Source organism: Sinohyriopsis cumingii, unplaced genomic scaffold, assembly GCF_028554795.1.
Source record: "Sinohyriopsis cumingii isolate HCF-2022 unplaced genomic scaffold, ASM2855479v2 utg000938l, whole genome shotgun sequence".
NCBI classification, from domain to species: domain Eukaryota; kingdom Metazoa; phylum Mollusca; class Bivalvia; order Unionida; family Unionidae; genus Sinohyriopsis; species Sinohyriopsis cumingii.
Genome location: NW_028315944.1, coordinates 2,488,165 through 2,500,238, shown reverse-complemented (window position 1 = coordinate 2,500,238; position 12,074 = coordinate 2,488,165). Strand labels below are relative to the sequence as shown.

General features: G+C 32.6%; 1 protein-coding gene across 2 annotated transcripts in view; it reads left to right on the top strand.

Annotated features, from left to right (window-relative positions):
- LOC149773005 (general transcription and DNA repair factor IIH helicase subunit XPD-like) overlaps positions 1-12,074 on the top strand; it is a 146,337-nt gene that overhangs the window by 29,398 nt on the left and 104,865 nt on the right. For both annotated transcript variants that reach the window (XM_089946945.1, XM_089946946.1), the window contains 3 exons: positions 941-1,054; positions 8,914-9,030; positions 11,456-11,509. In XM_089946945.1, the coding sequence (XP_089803071.1) occupies positions 941-1,054; positions 8,914-9,030; positions 11,456-11,509 (285 nt within the window). The remainder of the gene's footprint in view (positions 1-940; positions 1,055-8,913; positions 9,031-11,455; positions 11,510-12,074) is intronic.

The window sequence follows — 12,074 nt, the reverse complement described above, 5'->3', positions numbered from 1 at the left end:
TACTGATAATGTCTAGTTTGACCTACTTGAAAATGGCTCCTTGAGTGGCATCTTGAAAATCTTGTATTGTTACTCTTCCTGAATGGATGATTCTATCGAAATGGGGTTTTCACTTAAAGACATCTTATGATGTCTAGCTGGTCCTCAATAAAAAATAAAACCAATTTGACATCAAAGATGGCAGCATTGGCAGCCATCTTCAAAATCTTGTTTTCACAACTCTACTTAAACAGAAAGTCATGTTGACATAGGGTTTTCACCAGAAGGCTTATTATAATGTCATAAATGAAAATAGTGCTGATCTTAAGTCCAGTATGGCTGCCATAACAGATACTAATGAATGGAAAGTCACATCCTGAAAATACTGTTATCTCAGCTACTCTCTAAATGGTGGGCATATATATATATATATATATATATATATATATATATATATATATATATATATATATCCACATGAAGTTTTCAGCTATGGACTTATAATGATACCTGGTTGATCCTAACTGAAAATGGTCCATCCAATATGGCTTCAATGATGACTGTCTTAAAAATCTTTTTGTCAGTAATTCCCCTGAATGGATGATCATTGTGACATAGAGTTTCACCAAAAGACTTCTAATGATATCTGCTTTGTCTTAAATGAAAATAGTGTCAAGCTGGCATCCAGTATGTGTAACACAGCAGCTAATTTGAAAATCTTGTTATTGCTGAGGAATATTAATCATGGTTTTAACACTTGACAGTTAAAAGGAAGAAATGTTCTCTGGAAAATCTTTTCATCGTGTATAGTGTCAGTCTCAGAGGGAATACATCCGCAGATGTATGAGATAGAACTTGTTTAAAGTTTAGAGAGTAGTGAAGTTAGTCTTGTATGAATGTTTAGCAAAGATTGTAGTAGAAAGCATTTTCACTAACGATGGACTCCATGTACACCTTGCAGGTTGTAGAGGAATTGAAATCTCTGATGGTGTATTATGAAAAGACACTGAAGGAGAAACCCAACATCCTGGGCCTGGCCCTTAGCTCACGGAAAAACCTCTGTATTCATTCACAGGTAACTTGCATGCATCACAGGTGCTAATGAAAGATATCTTGAATCTGGCCACCATGTCACAGAGATGCTCAGTATTTTAAGGCCTAGGTAACATGAGTAGTTGGCAGGTACAAATTAAACACAGAGCATAGGAACATGTAAAACTCAGTACACTGAACTTGGTCTGCAGCTCACACGATATTTTTTGCTTCACTCACAGGGTATATGCACAAAGAGAAAGAGACAAGGACAATGACATGAAAATACTTCAGGCACTGATAACAGTAAAAGAAATGAAATAATGTCATTTGCCTTGTGATGTTGCAATCATAATTTCATTGCATGCTGCCATTTTACCTAAAAGAGCTACATTTCCATACTGGATGTTGATCTTATTTAACTTCAGTCTTTTCTAATTACACCCCATTGTTTTATTTCATAATTCCCTTTTCTAATTACACCCCATTGTTTTATTTCATAATTCCCTTTTCTAATTACACCCCATTGTTTTATTTCATAATTCCCTTTTCTAATTACACCCCATTGTTTTATTTCATAATTCCCTTTTCTAATTACACCCCATTGTTTTATTTCATAATTCCCTTTTCTAATTACACCCCATTGTTTTATTTCATAATTCCCTTTTCTAATTACACCCCATTGTTTTATTTCATAATTCCCTTTTCTAATTACACCCCATTGTTTTATTTCATAATTCCCTTTTCTAATTACACCCCATTGTTTTATTTCATAATTCCCTTTTCTAATTACACCCCATTGTTTTATTTCATAATTCCCTTTTCTAATTACACCCCATTGTTTTATTTCATAATTCCCTTTTCTAATTACACCCCATTGTTTTATTTCATAATTCCCTTTTCTAATTACACCCCATTGTTTTATTTCATAATTCCCTTTTCTAATTACACCCCATTGTTTTATTTCATAATTCCCTTTTCTAATTACACCCCATTGTTTTATTTCATAATTCCCTTTTCTAATTACACCCCATTGTTTTATTTCATAATTCCCTTTTCTAATTACACCCCATTGTTTTATTTCATAATTCCCTTTTCTAATTACACCCCATTGTTTTATTTCATAATTCCCTTTTCTAATTACACCCCATTGTTTTATTTCATAATTCCCTTTTCTAATTACACCCCATTGTTTTATTTCATAATTCCCTTTTCTAATTACACCCCATTGTTTTATTTCATAATTCCCTTTTCTTATTACACCCCATTGTTTTATTTCATAATTCCCTTTTCTAATTACACCCCATTGTTTTATTTCATAATTCCCTTTTCTAATTACACCCCATTGTTTTATTTCATAATTCCCTTTTCTAATTACACCCCATTGTTTTATTTCATAATTCCCTTTTCTAATTACACCCCATTGTTGTATTTCATAATTCCCTTTTCTAATTACACCCCATTGTTTTATTTCATAATTCCCTTTTCTAATTACACCCCATTGTTTTATTTCATAATTCCCTTTTCTAATTACACCCCATTGTTTTATTTCATAATTCCCTTTTCTTATTACACCCCATTGTTTTATTTAATAATTCCATTTTTGATGTACACACCCATTTGCCAATTGTATATTGTTAAGATGTTGTCTGGATGTGTGTCTGTCCTAATCAAGTATCATCATTATTTGACATAAGTTCTGGTAATTATTCATTACATATTTTATTTCAGACAGCTTATTAGTACTAAATGCTTTAAAGGAGCACTGCTGCATAATAAAATAAAAAAAATTTATGCAGAAAACTCAGAAAGAGGTTTGTTCTTATAAAAACAGCTTTCTGAGCTTAGTACATGTCAAACATTTGAATACTTTAAGGAAAACTTTCAGATTGAAGAGTATCATTTCATTTCCTAAGTTCTAGAAATTGTACACAGGGATAATTTATTCATATTCAAACTGCGACTGTTACCATAGAAGCTGATGACTCCATGTAAAGGTGAGAGTGGCAAGAAGATAGGGTTAGTTTGATCAGGATGACAGGGAAAGAAGAAATAGCAGAAAGTACAAAAAGATACATAGAGCTACAACCTGTGGAAAATGGCTTACAGTAAGAAAGAGAGGCATCCCAATACAGTTATACAAAGAAAGAGCTACAACCTGTGGAAAATGGCTTAAAGTAAGAAAGAGAGGCATCCCAATACAATTATACAAACAATGGATTAAAAATTATACTGTAATTTCTAACTGATGCTAACTGTAAATTCAGTGACAGTGATATTTTACATTAGTGATGGAGTAATGGATATGCATTCAATATAATGGATCTTGTTAATGTTATTGGAAATTAATGTGAAGAGTGAAAGCATAAATAATCTTATCAGTCTGACCTTTAAATGAGTGCATGACTGCAGAACTAACAACTATTTCTAATGTCATTAATATTATTTAATTCAGACAACTGCAATGGTTAAACAGCAGATCAGTTGCTTTATTCAGTATGGTTTTGTTGCTCATTGTATGAACTTTTAGATGCAGCAAGGCATCATACATGAATTTGTTTTAGTTTATATTTCAAATTCATTTTTTCTCGCAGGTATTACATTACATAAAGGACCTTTAAAATGACTGTTTAACAGACTTATTAAAGCCAGTTTAGCAGAGGCCTGGCATTGACTCTGATACATTAGATTCCAAACCTATTTTGTCTCTTTAGATATATTGTAAACTTAGCTTACACTGATAGAAATGTAAACTTAGCTTACACTGATATAAATGTAAAGTTAGCTTACTCTCATAGAAATGTAAACTTAGCTTACACTGATAGAAATGTAAACTTAGCTTACACTGATAGAAACATAAACTTAGCTTACACTGATAGAAATGTAAACTTAGCTTACACTGGTAGAAATGTGACTGTTATGGTGAAGAATTCTATCGACATTTTTACCTGTAGGGTGAAGAATTCTATGGACATTTTTGCCTGTATGTTGAAGGATTCTATGGACATTTTTACCTGTAGGGTGAAGAATTCTATGGACATTTGTACCTTGATCAGTTCTATACTTTACCTGCAGAAGAAATGGGTTTAATTTCAGTTTACAAAATACTTTTAAATTTTTGTTCTTGTGAAGAAGAAAATTATGTTTTGTGTGAACGTTTGCAAATAAAATAATGTTGCTGTCAAGTATAATTAGATATAATATTTCTTCTGCGGTTGAATGGAAAGTTAATAGTTTAATAATGTTTTATATTGTTTATAGTTGTATCAAAATTGAAAAGTTATATTCATAAAGTGATGTGTGGAGATATTAGTTACATCAAATTCAAATATACATGTATGCCAGTTTATTTTGTAACTCTCATTTCATGAATATTTTTAGTTTTAATAGTGTCTTTGAAATCGTTTCATAAATGTCATTGACAGTTATCATGTTTAAATTGTAAAACAAAAAGTGAAAAAAGAGTTTTATCCCCATGCAAAAGGTTGGGTTAATACCTTGCTGTCTGTCTATCCCCCCCAACCTATTAGTAATGTAGTGTATCCCCATCACCATTAAAGACAGACAACTTTGGGGTTAGTCCCGAAGTACACATTGGTCATAAAATTGTAATTATGAGTATTCGGATGGGATCAGTGTCTCAGGAAATATTTTTCTTCTCTAAAAATCTAAATATTTAGGGCAATGCTTGTGGAAATCTACAATTTGGTTTATGTCATCTTCAGGGCCAGGGCTGTTACACTGCCTGGTCCTTCCCCAATAATGATCCTTGTGGGTATGGTGCCCCTGGGTTACAACTTAAAACTGTTGAGATCCCCAAGTAATAACCATATGCTTGAAGGACAGTAGACAGAACCAGACATACTGGTATATCCAGTATGGACCATTGGTCATGTCCCTTATGTCGTTGACACTCCCCTGGTTAATAACTTAGACATGGTTGAGATCCCCACATTCTAACCATATTTGATTTGAAGGACATGAGAGGAAATTAGACATATTTCTAGCACAGACCCTGTAGAAGGAGATTTGCTTTCTGTTATTAAGAAAACTGTTTAGATCCCCAGCCTATAACTATATATAGGTTTGAAAGGCATGTGGAGACAAAATTACACATGTATCCAGCACAGACCCCGGGTTGTGCTCCTGTGGTTGGGAATTTGACCCTGGCTCAGAACATGGAAACTGTTACGATCTCCACCCTAAAACTATATATGGATATTTTATGTACAAGGGAATAGATGCAGTAGGGTATTTACCCTAGTCATATAACTTGAAAACTGTCAAGATCCCTATTCTGTGTGTGAATGTTTGTGTGTGTGCGTGAGCATACATGTGTGTGTATGAGCAAGCATGCGTGTGTGCATTCATGTGAGTATTGATAAATTTGAGCCTGTAGCAGGACATACATATGGCTGACTATATTGGACATGTGGGGTGTGCTGTGTCTTATGTAAGACAAGGCTATAAAGTCTGCCACTTTCATCATTATATTATGTAGGTCAAAGGTGGACATTACTCTGTTTGAGCTGTAACTTGCAAACTTTTAATAAAGTAATAGACACATAACTTAGCGTAATAGTACATCATGACTTGATGTTGTCCTTTCATGGACCCATCTGTAATGCCAGGTCTTGTCCAAACTGTCACCTAGACACTTTTGTTACAGATAATGGAATTAATGTTTCCCCTGTAAAATGAGGGTGTATCGTGTACCTGTCATGTGTATCAATAGTCCTCAGCAGGATCAGATTCATGTGTAAAGTTTACTCGCTTTTTGTATTAGTACTGTAACACTAAAGTCAATGATGGTAGTTTAAGTCTTATGTTTAAATTATAATTTTTTTAATGTGTCATTTATTTTTCATGGTATATTCATCAAGTTTTAGATAATAGATAAACCTTTTTTATTTTTGTTTCATTATTTTAGCTCTCATATTCTCAAAGAAAATGATTTAAAAATGAATGTATGATTAAGTATTATAAATCAGTTTTTTTTTAATTGTTGGCCTGTATTCAGCAGATGTGTAAGTAATGAAAATAAAATATTTTGGATGGTGTGTCTCGTACCACTATCAAGATTCTGCAAAGTTTAGGTCACAGTCGTCTCAAGGTTACTTATTTGTGATGTCCTGATTGTAATTTAAAACATTAAAAGTAGTAATATCAAACACTTAGTTATCAATCAATATACAATTCATTTAAACATTCCCGGATTATTTTTAGGCAAGTTCTGTTTTTTGGCAGCTTCCATAGCAACCACAATGAGATACAATTTATCACATCTTCCCAAATTGCACACTGGTAACATTTCAGTCACAGATTTGGAGGAAATATTCATCATGTCGTAATCCACAAACAAATGTGTATATCATGGTTTTGATGACAGCCAGGTGAGAAACGTAATTTTCACAACTTGAAAACTGCTTTGTTTAATGTAATCAAACTTTCCAAATATGTTCAATGTGACATGTTTTAGTTAATGTTGTTTCATATAACTTCCATAGCAATCATGAACCTTTGACATTATCTTGTTGGAAACCTGTTTTATTATTTTTAAAAACTGATGGCAATTAAAGTGAAACTTTAGAAGTGAAAGAAATATCTTTTACATTTTCTACAATAGTTGTATCTATGGAGAACCAGAAACTGTCTGCTAAGGGACCAACCATTTATGGAGGTACAGGGGATGGAGGCACCTTGGATTTTCTTTCAAACCAGAATTTGTTTCTCTATTACCTGAAGATATTTAATTATTTTCAACTTGTTAATTGGAAAGGAGGTTCTTTTTCCACAAATGAAAGCAAGATTTTCTTTTCAAGCTAACTGAGGGCTGAAAATTTTGTAATTTGTGTGTGTGGGGGGAAGGTAAAGTATCCATTCCCCTCTGAAAATTGAATGTGCAGTCCTTGAGTTTAATTCAACTCCGAGAGAAATCTCTGAACCCAGTTTAACTGCAAATTGCTGTTAGTATTTGTTTTACTGTTATTTCATTGCAAGTACAGTGAGCACTGCTTGCTACTTTTGAAGTATGTTTTATTTACCCATAGAAAATTTACTTATTTTTTTGTGTAGGAGACAAGAGTTTTGACCTGTTAGTTCTTTTGAAGTATGTTTTATTTACCCCTAGAAGAGTTACTTCATTTTTTGTCTTGGAGGCAAGAGTTATAACCTGTTAAAAATATATTCTGTTATAACATGCCATGAAGTTGAGGCATATGGGATTTACATTGTCAGTCTATGTCTGTGGGTCCATCTGTTTTACTTGACCATGCTAAAAGTCCTATATAGTTTCAGTTATTAAAATTTAACTTGCTCTATTGGTGAAATTGGATGAGGTTGTGTTTACCGTATCAATAAACAGATAGATGGCTTATCCTTTTATTCTTTATGAGAGAGTGCTGGAGATGTTATAATGTAAACTTTCATTTGGTTACACTTTGAGATGACCTGCACAATTTTATTACACAACAATTACTATTTTTATCCACCACTATAAAACTGCATATAAAAACTGCTTTACTTCAAGGAGAGTACATTAAAATGTATTAAACTATTTCATCACATCAACAACACCAGTACTTTGTTTTTTATTATCACATAATGTCGAAGCAGCATGCTCTCTTATGCCGTTTATGCCTTAGGTTGTTATTTTGATTTGTCATGTAATCATATTACACATGGTCAACTTTATTTTTAGACCAAACAAGCCCTATGTACGTTGAAGTTTGAATGTCTTAAACATGATTTTCAGTCTTAAAACATGATTTTCAGTCTTAAAACATGACTTTCAGTCTTAAAACATGACTTTCAGTCTTAAAACATGATTTTCAGTCATAGAACATGATTTTCAGTCTTAAAACATGATTTTCAGTCTTTTTAGATTGAACACAAGCTTATTTTCAAATATTTTTGACCATTCAAATAAAAGAAAATGGAGAAAGCAAAGTAAAAATTTCAAAATGTATATAGTAGTGCTCTTTTAACATGGTAACCATAGTTACTTTTGAGTTACATTTATTTTGTTTTATACATATGTTATAAATGACTTTGTGTCCATCATGTTATTTGCCAGTTTATTTTTTCATTAGGTGTTGAGTACAGAGATTAAATGAGGTCACTGTTTTGCATCAGTGGCTTGCTTTTAGACTTTAGGCAGAGATCAGTGAGGAAACAGGTACTATAGTAAAAGTCACGCTGGTCATATAGGCATTCAACACTGACTTTTTCAGTAATGGGAGTAATTTTTTAGAATTCGATTCTACATACCTATAAGTGGCAAGTATTCACTTCATTTTGGATTCTTATACATCCACATTCCTTTGGAAGGTTGTTATTTATATGCCCCGAGAAGTGCATATGGCAAAATCAGTGTTAAACTACGTAGACATTTTTTGAGGAAATGAACCTAAAGGTGTGATCCAGTACAATCCAGATTTGATGTCACTTTCTGTGATGTCACAATGAAAGCTATTCATATTGATAAAAAAACATCTTTACTACCCGATATTGTGACAATTCCACTCGAAGTGCCCTTTTCTTGACCCATGTTTAGCACATTCCACCATTGCGAAAGACCACATAGATCGATAGTTTTCATCTGGAAGTTTCTTGATGACATTTAAGGTGCAGAGTATTCAAAAATCAGGATTAAATAGACTTTGTTTGAAGAAAATTAGTGTTAAAATTTAAAAGAACAATTTATATGAAATTTGAAATGAGTAAATGTGCATACATGACCTGTGTGACTTGTACTATAATTATTGTGTGATAGAGTTATTTAGTTATTTAATGTAACATTTTTGTTGCAGGAAAAACAGATGATAAAATCTTGCAGTTCAGTTTTACTGTTTCTTAAAAATACAAAATTAATTTCAAAACATGTTTGTATGTCAACTGTAGGTATCCTTAGAGCGAGATGGCAAGGTTGTGGATGCACGCTGTCACAGTCTCACAGCTTCCCATGTCAGGGCTCAGCACAAACATAACCCAGACATACCTGTTTGTGGATTCTTTGAGGTACCATAGGATAAATATTTTTTCTTTTCATATTTTTGTCATGCCTGCCATAAGGTGGAGCTTGTTATGTTGTGCTGTTGACTAACCTTAGTTATTCATCATCTACAGTTCAACATCATAGTCACTGTGAATAAAATTGGTTTCCACACAGTAATCTAGATTTTAAAGTTACCAAATTTTTCAGATGAATTGCATTTGGGGCAAGGTATAATGCTACTTCTTTTGGTCTCAAAATGTCAGAATTTAAGGTCACTGACCAATTAAAAATGGTTTCTGCAAAATGAATGCAGTTCTGTCACCCACAGTTACCAAGCTTTGTGGATGGTTTGCACTGTGTGTAAAGAAGAACCCAATTGATTTTGGAGAAAAAAAAGTTGAAGATCAATTCCAGTTTTTAAAAGAATTTTAAAAAATGTTTCTCTATAACTTTAGTTTAAGATGACATACCTCAGCTAAACTTTGTGGATGGCTTGCACTTGGGTTAAGAACGAAGTCTATTGATTTCAGGGTCAAAAGGTCAAGGCCACTAACTAAATAAAAAGTTAATTCACAATAAAATAATTTCTACATCAAACACATTGTGATAGGAAGGAACTTGATGATTTTGGGGTCAACAGGGAAAAAGTCAAGAGAATAGTCAAGGTCACTCTGACTGCATGTAGAAACGTTTCTTCCATGCAGAAGTTTCAGTTGTCTTCATATTGGAGTATTGCACATAAGATGGCATATAATGTGTTGTTATGATACTCTTGTTAACCATTTTTTTCACATGGTCTGTTGTTTAAATTGAAAAGTAATAAATACAGGGTACAAAGCAGACCTAAAAAACAGAAAAGTCTAAAATTTCATTTCGACCTTAAAAACCTTAAAAGAGTCTTTAAAAATTAAGGAAACCTAAATTGAACAAAAACAACAAACAGTTTGAACAAATGATATACGACTCTGTCCCAACTCTAAAATAAATGCTTTTTTGCACACTGTTCTTTGTTACGCTAGCCTGGCAGTCAAGAATTTCTTAGCACTTGTGGGTATTTGTTTTTTAAGTATTTATTAATTTTCAGTTATCTTTTTTTCTCATTTAATTTAGAAACTAACTCAAATCATACTCTACAGAAATTTCAATAAAATTAATGCTGTTGTCATCATGGAAAAAATCTTGTATCTACTTGGTGTTTTTAACCTCAAAAACAATTTGAAAACCTCAAGAAAACCTATTTTAAAAAAATCCCCAAAATTTTAAAATTTAATTTTTCTTGTAACCCTGTAAATAACAAGGTCCTGCTTGACTCCTTTTTTACATGGTAATATAGACAGTTTGAAAATTAAATTAAGTACTGCAGCTTTGCTTTTTGTAGAATCAGTTGATTGCAGGCAGTGTATTATATATGTTAATATTATTGCAATTGCTTATACATGCATGTAGGACAATGTGTTGTTTGTAGAACATGAGCAAAGAATAGCACATTAATTAGTTTGTTGTTATACTGAGAGAGACAGACAGACATAGCTAAAGAGATATTCTGGCCTGTGGATCATATTTCTTTGTGTTGTTACATATATCTCATTTAATTCATATTTATTTTAATTTAATTGTTTGTCAGTTTTAAATTTTTTATTCTATTATATGCTATTATAATGTAAATTTATTCCCTGGATATGATATTATTCCAGAAAATTAGTTGAACTGAACCATTCTTTCGTAAACACCAGGTGTTAATCAAAATCTTGACCTTGTTTCAGAATTTGTAGCAACCTTTGTAAACAAGTTCTATTTTATTTTAAAATGATTGGTTTTTGTCAGGGTCATTTTTGGTGTACGTGACATAAACACATTCACGTGTCCCCCCCCCCCTTTTTGATTTTGCAATTCTGTTTTTTCCATTACTGCACATTTGTTAGTTTTAAGAGAGATGCGTAGAGAGAGATTTCTAAGTTTGGGGCTTTTTACACTGATGTCAAGTTATTTTGTTGTAGCCAGATTTTGACTATAATTTCTTCAGATCAGTTGGATTGAGGAGTGCTCACACAGAAATTTTGTAAAGATATTGCTTACAAATTTAATTTGGATTTCCAATACCGGAGTGCCATTATTTGTATATCCACAAGGAACTGTAGATAAGCACATTACAGACTACAACATATGTCATCGTCATCCATCTTGGATTTTCCATCAGGATTCAAACTTGAAATTATTAGAACATTTATTACTACGACTTTTGCAATTTAATTCGTGAATTATTCTCTGATTATTTTTGGATTTGATTCTTGAAACCGTAAGTTCTTCTCATTTTTTCATTTTTACAGATATTTTCCAGGGAAATGAATTATTTGTTAAATTTTGAAAAGGTTGTTGTTTTCACTCTTTCTGTGTTACTGTTTATTCAAGCCTAAACACATAATGTAACAGTGTTTATTTGTTTTACAGAACTTTGATGTACATGGAAAAGAAGAGCCACTGCCTGCAGGGATCTATGGCTTGGTACTGTTTGTTTCTGTCTAAATGTTATCTTTACAAGGTTAAGGATGTAGAATAGGCCAGATACATGCCCTAAGAGGTGACTGATGGAGTTTCTCAGTGATTAGCATGTATGATTCATGACCAAAAGGGAGTGGGTTTAGTTCCTATCATAGGGTCAGACTGATCAGTGACCAAAAGGGAGTGGGTTTAGTTCCTATCATAGGGTCAGATGGATCAGTTATCATGGTGTGTCAGTGGCCAGGGCAGTTTGCTACAAAGTTCCATGGCACTAAAAAACCTACTTTGTTGCTCTGCTGTAAAACACCAAAATCAACAAACTAAGCAAAAACTGTTTAAATGCTTAACTATGAACATTATACTTCTGTTATGAACTTTCTATTAGCATATTTTGATTATCAAATATCATTCATGTTTGATCAGTTCTAGGTTATTTGGAATTCATTACTGTTGATGTGGCCTTTTGTTTGTCTCTTTTTTCTAAAAATATAATAGCTGTTGTTCCTGAAATTGTTTTTGAAAGCTCTGAAACAGGTTCTTTGTAATAGCATTTCAGTGTTATAACCAT